Source organism: Sphaeramia orbicularis, chromosome 10 (assembly GCF_902148855.1).
Source record: "Sphaeramia orbicularis chromosome 10, fSphaOr1.1, whole genome shotgun sequence".
Taxonomy (NCBI): domain Eukaryota; kingdom Metazoa; phylum Chordata; class Actinopteri; order Kurtiformes; family Apogonidae; genus Sphaeramia; species Sphaeramia orbicularis.
Window position 1 is genome coordinate 22,641,949 of NC_043966.1, and position 14,420 is coordinate 22,656,368.

At 38.7% G+C, this 14,420-nt stretch overlaps 1 protein-coding gene across 1 annotated transcript; it reads right to left on the bottom strand.

Annotated features, from left to right (window-relative positions):
- Positions 1-69: 69 nt before the first annotated feature.
- nox1 (NADPH oxidase 1) lies at positions 70-14,384 on the bottom strand. Its single transcript, XM_030144653.1, has 13 exons — positions 14,278-14,384; positions 14,010-14,105; positions 13,815-13,925; positions 12,980-13,064; positions 10,776-10,921; positions 8,819-9,012; positions 8,601-8,730; positions 7,836-7,928; positions 7,511-7,752; positions 5,435-5,597; positions 5,051-5,197; positions 1,111-1,235; positions 70-571 (listed from the first exon to the last, which is right to left on the bottom strand). Exons 1-13 carry the CDS (start codon positions 14,320-14,322, stop codon positions 445-447), a joined length of 1,704 nt encoding a protein of 567 aa, XP_030000513.1. The 5' UTR covers positions 14,323-14,384; the 3' UTR covers positions 70-444.
- Between the last annotated feature and the right edge of the window lie 36 nt (positions 14,385-14,420).

The following is a 14,420-nucleotide window of genomic DNA, read 5'->3' on the forward strand; positions in this document are numbered from 1 at the left end:
TGAATTATTTAATGTCTAAAATCCTGTAATTTTGTGCAAATAAATGCTGTTAATGACACCGTTCTTATATGTAATTTGGGAGAATTGTCAGTAGGTTGCAGGAATACCAGAAATACTTCTACTGAAACGCATAGCTGTGAATAGTGAGAGTTGGATAGTGATGAACTTTTTCCAGAGCTTCTATAATCCTCTGATTGTAACTGGTCATTTAAGCCATGAATCATCGCACAGATGATGCAAGACTCCATCCCTGAGTAGAGCTGATAAAATTATCCGCCTCTTTGTAATAGAAGTGCAGAATAGGTAGGTGCGAGTCTAAACCACACCCTTCTAATGATCGCAGGTTGTCAGACAACTCAGATGTCTAAAGAGAATGTTTGGGAACTGAAAACTTCCACTAACTCTTGTCTGTTCCAGAGTCCAGATAGAAAGTTTCTGTTGTGCTCAGAAGTTTTCTTTGTTGAAGTAAAACTTGGTCTTCCGTGGATCCACGTCGGAGTATTTGGCGCATTTCTTCTCCAAAACCTTTGCCAGAGCTTCAGGGCCACATAAGAACGTCCCCACCACAGACCTGAGGACATCAGCACAAACGTTATGAGATGAACTCGTAACAAGCAAAGTGGTGTAGAAACAGCATAGGAAAGTCCCTGAGTTCACATATTATACAATTACATCATCTAATCACAGGATAGTGACCCAGCAGTTACTGTTTTGGTCATGAGAATACATTATTTTAAGCATTTCAGTAAACGTTTAACATGAAGCATATGAGGAAAAGAAAAACCTATTAACTCTCACTATAAATGCATTTATTTGGTCTCAAAGTATAGAACATGTAGGTTCTTATTCATGTAGAGAAAAAGTTGTAAAGTGTGTCCTAGGACCTATTTAAGGTAATATTATAAGAGCAATCAAAAGTGAAAATGACAGTAAAAAAGGTCAGGAAGATTAATTTATTAAGTTATGCTTCTCTTATGATTTAGATGTGGACCATTGTGAATTAGGTTGCAATGGTTTGTCAGAAAATAAATTATCCTGTTCTTCATATTGTCATGGAAAGCATGTCTACAGTAATTTAAATGTGAATATTTGAAGACATTTTATCCTTACGTGGGATTCTCTTTGCGGACTTTCTCAAATTCTTTGTCCCAGATGGGTCGGCCATAGTGAGTTTTCTGTTTGAGTCCAGTGACCACATCTGTGTCCTCGTCGAAGCGAACAGTCACTGCATTAGTCTAGGAAAAAAAGAAAAAAGATTAAACCTCAAAGACTTAGATGGACACTAGTGACCATAAGTGTCTATAATGTTGAATACCTTTTCAGCCCCTAATCCTATCAATATATTGAAGTAATTCAGGTAAAATGCATTTTCTCAATTCTTTAGCGGCATCAAATGAGACTTATTTGGACGTTCAGAGGCTCTGTAGTGAACATGGAAATGCTGTCATTTTCTGCAACATTGATTCACCAATAAAACCCATGTAGTTTGACAAACAGTTACAGACACATGTTTTTATGTTCATTTAATGATACATTTAGCTGAAAAAGTACTTCTTTCTTCTGTTTTCTCTGTTCTGATGTGATAACTTTTGAATCTACTCTGAGGTTTAATGAACATCTACATCAGGGGTGTCATGCATCATGTGTCATGTCAAACATGGCCGTGGGCCAAATCAACCCACCAAAGGGTCCAGTCTGGCTCTGGGATGAATTTGTGAATGTCAAAATTACTCTGAAGATATTAATGATCAAGGGTGTCAAAGTCATTTTAGTTCAGGGGCCACATATAGACAAATTCCATCTCAAGTGGGTCAGACCTGCAAAATACTATCATAATAATCTATAAATACTGCCAACTCCAAATTGTTTTCTTTGTTTTAGTGTAAAAAAGTAAAATTACATGAAAATGTTTACAGTTGCAAACTATATTTTCACAAATTTATGAATAACCTGAACAAATATGAACAACACAAAATGTCTTAAGAGAAGTGCATTTATAACGACATTATACCCGTTACTAAATGTTTTGTGACTTTGCAAGTTGTAATGCACATGTGTCAATGTTAAGCTGAGTCATAATATTGTTCAAATTTGCACTTAGTTTTCTTTAGAAATTTTTATTCACATTTTTGAAGGATACTTTGTAGATGTCACTGTTTTTATTTTACTGGTCCAGCCCACTTGAGATCATATTGGGCTGTATGTGGCCCCTGAACTAAAATGAGTTTGACACCCCTGATCTACATGGTAAATTAAATAAAGGAAAACACCATCTTCACTGATTGCTGTGGGAATGTGCCCATATTATCTCCTGAGAGAATTCACATCCACCATAATAACCGCTGTGTAGATTCCCCCATCAGCTGATGCAGCAGTGGCCTGTGAAGTCATCAGCTCCATCACTGCAAAACTACAGACACAACCCCCGGATGCGTTCATGGCCATTACAGGAGATTTTAATCATGCGTCACTGGGCAAAACTCTCAATAACTTCCACCACTATGTTGACTGCCCCACCAGAAACAATTAAACCCTGGAACTCCTGTACGCAAATGCCATGGACGCATACACAGCCACAGCCCCCCCCCCTCAGCAAATCAGCTCAACAATCCGGTCCTGTTGTCCCCTTAGTATGCCCCCCTTGTGAAAAGGCAGTCTGTTCACACCAGGACGGTGAGGAGGTGGACAGAGGAGGCTGGTGATGCACTGCACTTCAGGACTGCTTCGAGACAACGGACTGGGACGTGCCCTGCGATCCGCTTGAGGGGGATCTGGACCACATGACTGACTGCATCACAGAATACATTAAATTCTGTGGGTATACCACCATGCCAGCCTGGACCGTACGCTGTTACCCCAGCAACAAGCCATGGATCACCAGTGACCTGAAAACACTTCTACACAAGAAGAAGAGGGCTTTCAGGCCTGGAGACAGGGAGGAGCTGAGGACATGTAAAGACACCTACAGGAGGAAGATGGAGGACAAACAGACAGACATCTGGGAGCCTGGACAGAGCAAACCAGTTAAACTGGTTTTTCAACAGGTTTAGCTCACCTATGCCCGCCCCCAACTCCTACACACCAACACTAACCCACACACTTCAACCCCTCCCCCCTCACTCTCTCATGCATCACCCCCCCCCCCCCCCCCTTCTCCTCCTCCACTGAAGACAACAACACCCTCCCCCCTATGACAGTGCCTACAGGCCAGGTTAGGAGACAGCTGGAGAGACTACACCAGGTCCTGATGGCATCTCCCCCGGGATACTGAGGACCTGTGCCCCCCAGCTGTCTTCATTACTGCAATACCTGCACAACCTGAGCCTGAGATTGGAGAGAGTAGCGGTGCTGTGGAAGACATCCTGCCTGGTTCCTGTCCCCAAGAAGTCAGCTCCATCTGACCTTGCTGACTACAGACCAGTAGCTTTCACCTCTCATGTCATGAAAGTCCTGGAGCTGCTGGTCTTAGCCCAGCTGGGGCCACAGGTGAAGATGTTTTTAGACCCTCTGCAGTCTTTTTATCAGCCCCATCTGGGAGTTGATGATGCTATCATCTGCCTGCTGCAGTGAGCCCATATGCACCTGGATGGTGGAGGAAGCACTGTGAGGACCACATTCTTTGATTTGTCCAGTGCTTTCAACACCATCCAGCCTCTGCTACTGGGGGAGAGGCTGCAGGTGATGGGTGTCAGCAGCTCAGTGATCTCCTGCATTACTGATACCTGACAGGCAGGCCACAGTTTGTCCGTCTAGGCAGTGTCCGGTCTGACGTGGTGGTCAGTGGTACAGGAGCTCCACAGGGGACTGTACTTTCCCCTTTCCTCTTCACCTTATACACCACAGACTTCCAACACAACTCTGAGTCATGTCATCTGCAGAAGTTTTCTGATGACTCAGCTGTTGGTGGGTGTATAAGAAAGGGAGAGGAGGGGGAGTACAGGGCACTGGTAGACAACTGTGTGGAGTGGACTGAACAGAACCACCTGAGGCTGAACATCAACAAGACCAGGGAGATGGTGGTGGACTTCAGGAAGTGGATGCCTTCACAGCCCCTACGGATCAGGTAAGAGACAGTGGAGGAGGTAGAGGAGTACAAATACCTGGGGGTGGTGATCAGCAACAGACTGGACTGGAAATCCAACACTGAGGCTGTGTATAAGGGGATGAGCCAACTTTACGTTCTGAGGAAGCTCAGATCCTTCAACGTATGAATCAAGATGTTGGAGCTCTTTTACCAGTCTGTTGTGGCCAGTGCCATCTTCTTTGTGGCCATTTGTTGGAGCAGCAGCATCAGAGCCAGGGACACCAACAGACAGGATAAAACTATCAAGAAGGCTGGCTCTATAATCGGTCTGAGGCTGGACCGTTTTGAGACCATGGTGGAGAGGAGCACACTAAAAAAACTGATCTTTATCATGGACAATGATGAGCACCCTCTCCACCACACACTGGACAGACAGCGGAGAAACTTTTCAAAATGACAGCTGCAGCTCCGCTGTCGAACAAACAGATACAGGAAATCTTTCCTGCCACATTCCATCTCAGTCTATAATAACTCCCTCTGTCTGTTGTATCTGCTCATAAATCCGTTTACACTTAAATGTCATTTTGCTCCTTCCCATTTGGCATACTTCAACTTGTTTTGCACCTCACAGTTCTATTTCAGCACATTACAATTATAATCTAGAGTCTGTCCAGATCTTTTTATACTTCTAATTTATAATGTATATAGTGTTTGCTCTTGTGTTTTATTTCTTTTTTACTCATGTGTGCTGTGGTTCTCTATTGTTACTGTATGTGTGTCATGCTGCTGCTACACTGTAATTTCTCAGTTTGGGATAAATAAAGTACATCTATCTATCTATCTATCTATCTATCTATCTATCTATCTATCTATCTATCTAGAAATGCAAAATGCAGAGGATAATATAATAAATGGTGATAAATCACTTTGGAGAGGTTAAATGTGGAGAGAAATTCCTTGAGAAGTCACTAGAGTAATAGGTCTGTAATGTTGAATAAATGACTGTTGGAGGGCTGATCCACGCACCAGGTTTTGATCCCATCCAGTCAGGTAGAGGTTGTAGGTGAGGAAATCCCCCATGCCTCTCTCATCCATCTCTTTCTCCAGCACCTGAAGAAGGTCAGCAAACCATTCAAAGGCGTGTGTTTCCCGACAAAGCCAATAGAAGTAGATCTGAAACCAGGAAGCAGATGCAAGTATCTTAAACAATGATCCTCTTACAAAAGGGCTGGCTGCACCACTGATGACTCACTGTCCAACATGGGTGTATTGTGAAAACGCACAGCGTTTTTTACTAAGATGACAATAAGACATTATCGCTCACATCAATCAAATTCATCTGTGTCAGGTTGTGAAAGGGAAACAGAGGTTTAAATAAACACATATTGTGCCATAATGTGGGTGTTTTACCTTTCTCGTGCGCAGCTTTGGATTGGACTCTTTGAATTTGTACCAGATGGATTTGAGTATAGAAGCGAATGGAGTGACCCCAATTCCGGCGCCGACCAACATTGCGACCTCATAGTCGAATACGTCCTCACTGGCTGTGCCGAAGGGGCCGTCCACCCCCATTCTGAGAACGAAAAATTAATAAACTGTTAGGATGCAGATGCAAAAACTCAACAGCTGATGACTAAAAACAAGCCTGGGAGTGAACTGTGAATTTAGAGCATGATCTATCCACATTGAAAATTCAACTCTTCAAAAGTGCCTGTAATGAAGTGATTAATGATGCGCGACATATGATTGATGCATGTTTTGCATTTCTTTTACTCTTCTGTGATCAATGCTGCTTGTCTACCACCAGATTTCACTGGTCTACTATTTTCACATTTAATTTTCATGAAATTAAATGTGCTAAATCTTACATATTTTAACAAGATGAATTAGAAAACAAATGACAAAAGTGCTGTTAGCTCATATTTTCAATGCATACGAAGTAGTAGTAGTAATAACTGCTATTATACATATATTTATGCACATTTATATAATAGATTTATAAAATCAGTGTATTGTAATGTACAGACAGTGTTTGAAGTAGATCTGGTAGCTCTGAGACAAGCATTATCTATTTATTTATTTTTAAATGCACAGGCCACCAGGCTACTGAAACACTGACTGACTGCAACTCACATTTGTACAACAGTAATGACATTTGGACTCAATGTCTTACCACTGTGACAGTATTTTTAAGTTGCACAGTCAATCTATTTTTTTTGTACCTGATACACTTAGTCTTTGCACAGAGTACTTGCTTTATTGTATTTTACCCATTTATTTTTCCTTGCTTAGTGTACTGTTTATTTCCTTTTAGCTTAGTTTAAATTGTTTTAATTGTACAGTTTATTTCATTATGGTATAGTTTAATTGTTTATGTTAGTTGTGTGAGGGAAACTCGCAAAGTAAAAATTTCATTGCTCAGTACTGCTGTGTATGACAATAAACTTTTTGAATTTTTTGAGCAAAACCCAATCTCGTCTCAGAATTTCACATTTTGACCCAAGACTGTATCTTGGAAACTGTAGCAAACCAGCATTTTTTAAACCAGCATATTTATTAGTGACTCAAAGTTTCACTACACTTATTCTGGAGGCATTTTACTTGTACACCACTGTTTTCAACATCTTAGTGGAAGCATCGGACAAGACTGAGAAGAAACTTCATAATGTGTAAATTCAGCTTTACTCCAAATTCAACTCCACTTGATGCCCTGTTCATTGACAACCCTGGGATAGAGAATTGCATGACAACTATATAGAACACTATAAGGGTTAGTTTGGGTTTTTAGTACTGGTGTTAGGCTATATTTGGATTATTATATGTTCTGTACCATTCCGACGGGGAACTGAAGCCCCAACATTCTCTTAAAACCCACCAGACTCCAGACAAAAACAGCAATGCAACCATTTTGTTACTGTTTGGACATTTTTGTTCAAATAGTTTAGTCTGGATTCACACTAACAGATCAGAGCAGTGGATTTGCAAGGCAAGATAACTGTTCCCATCGGAGTCTGATGGTTCAGAATAGAGCAACAAAATTTCTTCAGTGTTTTTTTCACCGCTTCCCTCTGAGGGGCAATTACAGATTTGATTAGAGAGCCTTAACATTCACTTTTTCATGACTCAGAGAAGACCAAACTTCAACATCAGCATCAGTCTGGCAGTTTTCAGGATAAGTTTCACAAGGGAGGTGGTGTGTTGCAGCATTTTCATACATAAAATACAGAAAATTAACTCCAGCACTGATGTGTTTCATCACAGTGGAGTTACATAATTCAGTTTACGGCTTAAAAAACATGCTTTAGTGTTTACTTCCTAATTAAATTTTGGAACAGATGCTTAAAACTGGGTGGAGGCTGGAATCATTTGTCATTTTGTATAGTATCATTGATGCAACATACACAACATTATTTATGTGCATGGAAGTGGGTGTATTTACATTTGTGATAATGGAATTCAACAGGTTAAATCTCAACCAGGACTCACTTTGGTCCTTGCGCTCCCTCTGGAAGCTGTTCCATAATGCTGATGAGTTTGTTGGTCCAGTCTCCGGCCGAACGGATGTGGACGCTGAAGAAGTCCTCCTCGGGTGCAGAGGTCATGGTGAACGGGTGCCACTCGAGCTGCGAAATGGCTGGACAGTTGAGGAACACGTACTGCCCCACCTCCATTGTAAAGCCGTTCTTCACCAGCTGCAGCTCCAGCACTTTCGACGGCCGCATCACAATCTAAAAGTGACAAAAATGGTTAGAATTACAGAATTATAACCTGCAAAACATCTGGACTCAATAGATGAATCATTCAAACTTACCTTCCTGTATCTGACCGCCTGCATGTATCGTATAAAACGAAGGAGACGTTCACAAAGATAAAGAACCATTGGACCGATCACCCACATCCACGTCTAAAAAAAAAAAAAAAAAGAGCAAGACACAGCCAATAATGTATTTATTGACAAATATTTATAGAATTTAACTAGCTTTAATATTAACATTTATTTAACCAGGTAAAAATACTCGTTGAGACTAAAAAAAACTCTTCAGCAAGACTGTACTTGCCAAGGCAGCAGCAGCAAAAGTTACAGAAAATTATAATGTCAGTCATACATCCACACTAAAACATACATAAAACACATCATAAAACTCAGTTCTAAAATCAAACATACACTAATTGTTAATTACTACTGATAATTAGCTCAGTAGGTCATACTTCGGACAATGATGTGGAAGACCTGGGTTCAAATCCTGAATAGAGCAGTGAGCCAAGGGATCAATAAAGTTCGATCTAATCTAAAAACATACATAGAAAACAAAAATTAAAAGGGACTAAAAGTATGTAACAATGTGCCTTAAAAGCAGAACATGATTCAATCAAGTAGAAAAACATCTAGATCCAGATTTATCCTTTTCCCATTCATTTAAAATGAATAGGAATGTATTTAAAGACACCAGCTCCTTCATTTTTACCTCCTTTTGTAGGTTGAAAACATTTGCAGATGATAAGTTGGACAAAAACCTCGACTTGACCTAAGCTGCAGGGTTTGTGTGTTTTAATTTAGAAAATAAAAACTACAAACCTGTGGAAATCCACCTCTAAACTGAGGGATGGGACACTCTGGAATCCGTCCCCAGTCATCACTGCGGTCTTTACAGAATGTGAAGTTGTGTGGCGGAATAGTATCCATATTCTGGCTCCTCACAATACGCCTGCAGATGCAACAAAAGAATGAGACCTGCAGCGATTTCATCATTAAAGTTCACTTAAAATAAAAGTAGATTGAGACTGTTTTCTTACCCGGCTCCGTGAAAAACCAGACCAGCGAAGAAGATGACGAAGAGGTGATGTGTGTACCAGAAGACTTCAAAGTAGCTCCGCCTGATGACCTCCATGGAGGAGGTGATGATGAGGATGAGGCACAGAGTGATGATGACTCCTGTAAGGCCAGCGATGGTGGTGAAGACGAAGTAGGTTGGAATCTGCTGCGGATCCTGAGGCACAAGAAGAACAAGGAAATGATGGAAAGGACAACAACGGAATGAAGCTTTTGTTCACAAGACCAGGAAGGACAGCTCCCCCCCCCCCCCCCAAGGACACTGACTCCTTTGTATGTTTTTTCCTATCAGATTAAACCTTTACACTACAGAAAGCACACAGTGGTGGGAAAAAAAGCTTTCAGACACCCTTAAGATTTGATGCTATTTCAAATATTATCACGAAATATTTGGGGATCAATCTTTTTTGTGTTCCAAAAAGATATGGACAAACAAATGCAAAAGGTCTTTTTGTTTATTGAAGAAAAAAATAAAACTACATTACTGATAGTTTCAACATGTTATGTGTTTCATTATCTTGCTAGTTTTGACCTTGATGGAACAGAGCATGTGCAGAAGGGAGCATGTGGGTTTGGAGAATGGAACAATACTTGGCAGAGTTCAATGAGTTAAGAGTGATTCTTAATGCAATATTTCACAAATGCATGGGGTGTCCAAGAGGTTTTTTCCAGCACTGTATACTATCTGTAGTGTAAATGTTTAATCTGATAGGAAAAAATATATATATAATAGAATGTGCAATAAATGTGCAAAAATGGAAAACAGTCAGTACATCTGCTTTACTTAAATACAGTTTTATGTCAGTGAGTATATTGTTACTGACTGTGATTTAAAATAAGGAAGCAAGAAAAGTGCCTGAATTAAACTAAAGGAGCAGTTTTCTTTTTGTCTCCACATTTTATTATAATAGCGGTTCAAGGGCAATTATACGATCTAACAGTTGACAAGAATGTGACATGAATACAATTGCTATTAAACTCTTAAATAATACTCTAAATAAGTCATTTTACTGAATAAGAGTTAGTATGTTGCTCTGATACTTTCCTTTGATACGACAGTAAACGTGGTCCAGATCAGTCCTTTTTGTATTGTAAATATCTGCATTAGTTATGGGTGCAAGACTCAACTGCATCTGCCTGTTTTTTTGATAACCACATCTCACTATGTACACATATTCCCGACTCTGCTGAATGGTTTATCAACTACAGATGCCCCTTTGTTCTCACATATGAGTATTGGATTATTTTTATTTATTTAGTGTTGCATTCCCTTACATTTCTTTGCATTTTATGTTAATTCTGTTTGTATTTTCTCATCCAGTTTCTGTATTTTTGCTCTTCACTTTAGGTTTTTTTTTTTTTTTTTTGCTGGAGTGTCCTTGGGTGGTTGACCATTTGTGCATTTACTTATAATAAAGTGGTAAAACAATCAATATGTCAAAGTTCTTTTTCCTATATACTTAAATTTAAAATAATAATTTCCACAAATTACTCCCAAGTAACATGAGTTTCATGCCAGAAGGAAAATGAAAAATTAAATGTAATTTTTGTAAATGTATTCAACCCCTTTCACTATCAAACCTGAATTAAATTGGCTATGCTCATAATTTCAGAAAATAATAATTCATTCATTTTTGGTAACTGCTAAATCCTCTGCACGGTTATGGAGAGCTGACATGGAGTAAAGGCCAGTTCATCACAAGACTGATAAACAACCACTCACATCAGTTTTACCAACGAACCCATTAGAATAAAAGGAATAACTGAAGGAAACTCATACAAAAAAGGTGAGAACATGCAAACTCCATACAGAGGCTAACCAAAGCTATTATTTTTAGGGTGGTGGAAATTAGAATTAGGTGTGTGAGCCCCCCTAAAAAGGCCTAAAATCATGTTGTAGAAATTTTAGCGTGTGCTTACGATGTCTGTTGTGCGGATTGGGTTCAGGTAGGTGGTGTTGTCACTGTCCTCCAGATTGGACAACGCTGTGCTGAGTTTGTCGTAAACGCCTTGTCTGCTGTTGTTGTACCACTCCACGTTCAACAAATGGGCGATCATGTGAACAGCTGAGGTGGGAAAAACAGAAATGAAACACATTTCAACAGTTGTATATTTCTACATTTGCAGGAAAAAAAAATTTTGATGAAAAAATTAAATTACCTCCGCACAACCTGTGAGCTCCCAAAAATGTATTATTATTATTATTATTATTATTATTATTATTATTATTATTATCATCATCATCATTATTTTATTATTATTTTTTTAAACCCACTTTTTTGGGATCCTGCGCACCTGTCATTTACTGGATGTGCATGTCAATCACCTCTTTTCATGGCAAAATTATTAGACCATTAAAAGTCGTCAAAAACAATGGTTATGCAATCAAGTACTAATTCCTGTGTGTATCATGTGACTAAAACAGACAGAAAAGAAAACATGGAATGCCTAAAACAGGGGTGTCCAATCCTGGTCCTCGAGGGCCAGTATCCTGCATGTTTTAGATGTTTCCCTCTTCCAGCACACCTGATGGTTGTTATCAGGCTTCTGCAGAGCTTGATGACAGTCTTATCATTTGAATCAGGTGTGTTGGAAGAGGGATACATCTAAAACATGCCGAACATTGGCCCTCAAGGACCAGGACTGGACACCCCTGGCCTAAAAGCACTGTTTTTGTCAGTACAATGCCATAGATATTGATATAAGAACTGAGGTGATTTTGGTTATTATCAAGAAAACATGGAAAACGGGGACTTACCATCTGATTTTATTGTGAATTACCTGAGTAACATACCACACAAGAGGAGGAAAATCTGACTGATATCTTTTGTTAATATTATTAGCAGGGGCAAAAAAAGCCATAACTTGAAATTAGTTGTGCAAAGATCCCCCAACACTTCTGGACTGGACAACTATTGTGAATGAAATTTATGACATGGAAACACTGACCTTCTCATTAAAAGTCACTATTGATAAATGTAAAAAAAAATGTTGGGAAAAATGGAATGTGTCTGTTAATCAAAGAAATATTTGATCCTGTATAATCTTATCCTAATTTGTCCTGAACCTTTCTGTATTTTGTTTGTCTGGAGATTAAAAGATTGTACCTGGATGCTTTTATTGTTGTGGTCTGCCTTCCGTTTTGTTTTTTGCTTATTTTGTCTATCATAAAATATGGAGATAAAAATAAAGTATAAAAAAAAAAAACATGGAAAACAGCTAGATATCAGCTCTTAAATTAAACTCTTATGAAACTCTTACTCTTATTTTTGTTGTTATCATCATAGTTGTCCAAATAAATGTACCTTTAGTTGTACCAGGCATTAAAATTAACAAGACATTGAAGAAAACAAAAGGTGGTCTAATAATTTTTTCTGCAACTGTATATGTGTCACATCTGATAATCTCGGCTTTAAGTATGAAGAAATGTCAAAAAACACAAACACCTGGAGTCTGTTGCTGCTATAATGAGGTCAGGCATTCATCTTATCTTGAAGACATATAGAGAAAACTTCACCTTTGGCCAATATGTAGCTTAGACTATATATGAGTCCCCTCCTTTTCTGAAATATAACCATAACCCTGCTTTAACCCTTTGACTCCAGTCTGTCTCTGAGCAGTTAGTGTTGTGATTGAAAGTACAGTTTGGAGGAAAAAGGTTATGAGTCATTAGGATAAAAAAAAATCTGTCTTTTACATAACCTTTCCAATCACTACACAGACATAACAGACTGAAATCTTATATTTACACTTGTTTTGTTTGTGTTGAGAAATGCTAATCTGCTACAAGTCAGACAAGTTTTCAATGTGCAAACACTAATGAACCCTGCACATGGTCTGTGTGTGTAATGGATTTATTTAATAAAGCACAGATGGCAGATTTTTAAAGTAAATATTGTCTGTTTTATATTTTTTTATTGTTTATTTTTTTAGATAGACAAAAAAACAAAAAAAACCCAAAAAAAGCCTTCATCACTCAGACACATAATGCAAATGATGCAACAAATTAAATACACAAATTAAATACACATAAACACTGTCCGAGCTGAAATAATTCCCACTATCATAACTTTTACATGTATATACAATTCATTTGAGATGAAGAAAGACATAGGAAAGCTCACCTGTCATTAGTCCGATCATGTACGCTACCAACTTGTGGAAACTTAAATTTTTGTCAAGCTGTTTCCTCATGGTTCTTCCACAACACTGGAGAAAATGCACACAAAGACAAAAGAAAACAGAGGAAGAAAGAGAGAAGAAAGTCAGTCCATCAATTTTACATCAGAAAACTACTTGTTGAAAATGCGTCAATTGACTCTCAAACTTGTTCCACGATAAATCTGAACCAAACATTTCTTTTTTTTTTTGTCATTTGTTCCTCTTCCTTTTTTTCCCTCTCTTTACTTTTCTTCCTTTTCATTTCATTCCATTTCTTTTCATTTAATTCCTTTTCATTTCTTTCTTTTCTTTCTTTTCATTTAATTCCTTTTCTTTTCTTTTCTTTTCTTTTCCACTGTTCACTGACAGCAGGATTACACAAAAACTACTGCACTGATTTCCCTGACACTTGGTGGAGGTGAAATACATAAACTTAGATTTTACGAACACCTAAAAAACATTGCACAAACATGTCATTTTGAACAATAATTACCTTTTATATTAATGGATATAGTAATATATATCAGTAATAAAAATTATAATATGAATAAGTGATGATGGTAATGATGGTCATAATAAGTACTGATGCCAATCTAAGATTTTTGGCAAAGATCTTAGATTGGCATTTGTGTTGCATTACAAAGAACACAAAGAGGAAATAACACCACAATTAATTTTGCAACAAATCAATTTGAAAAAACCCCCACAGTTATATCACACCTATATTTTGTTTGCATGAGCTCCACCTTGGATTTAACAGGGTGTGTGGTGCACCTTGCAAGCCTGCACACATCTTACCACAAAGGATCCTCGGAGCAGAGACAGCAGGTTCCTGCAGACTGGGAGGAGGATCAGCAAGCAGTTGAAGTTGAGGACAGCAGCAGGAGCTCTGGCCCAGGCCAAAGCAGACTGAAATCAAACACAGACACTTAAATGAAATGGACTACAAAGAAAATTTACCAAAACAAAACATCTTGGTCTTTTCTCACTCACCCCTAAAATATGTCGAGTGTAGAAAAACTGGTCTCCTAGGTCGTAGAAGAAGTAAAACCAGACGAAAAGAAAGATGTTGATCCCCATCCAGACCACCTACAAACACAGTCATGTTTTTATCAAATCAAATGGTGTTCTTCTGTAGGAAAATGTAAACAGGATGCGTGCGTCTTTACGCTGAGGGTGAAAATTACGCACGGATTTTTGGGTCATTTTGCGCTCAAATTCTCATCCTATAATCTGTAATATTTCAAATTAAAATTCTCACCAGTATAAATGATGTGAGTCCATGGTTGATAATCCAGTTTCCCATGTTGAAGCCTTTCACTCTAGTCGCAGCAGTTTCTCCGCATCTTCTGCCCCGCGGCACCTGATGTTTATACCTGTCCTCTGACTCCTCCCTCTACTTGA

Coding starts and splice junctions, on each gene's coding strand:
- nox1 (XM_030144653.1), bottom strand. CDS start 14,322: ATGGGAAACTGGATTATCAACCATGGACTCACATCATTTATACTG. Junction 8,731..8,818: donor CTGGTTTTTCACGGAGCCGG/GTAAGAAAACAG, acceptor TTGCATCTGCAG/GCGTATTGTGAGGAGCCAGA. Junction 7,753..7,835: donor AGGCGGTCAGATACAGGAAG/GTAAGTTTGAAT, acceptor TGTCACTTTTAG/ATTGTGATGCGGCCGTCGAA.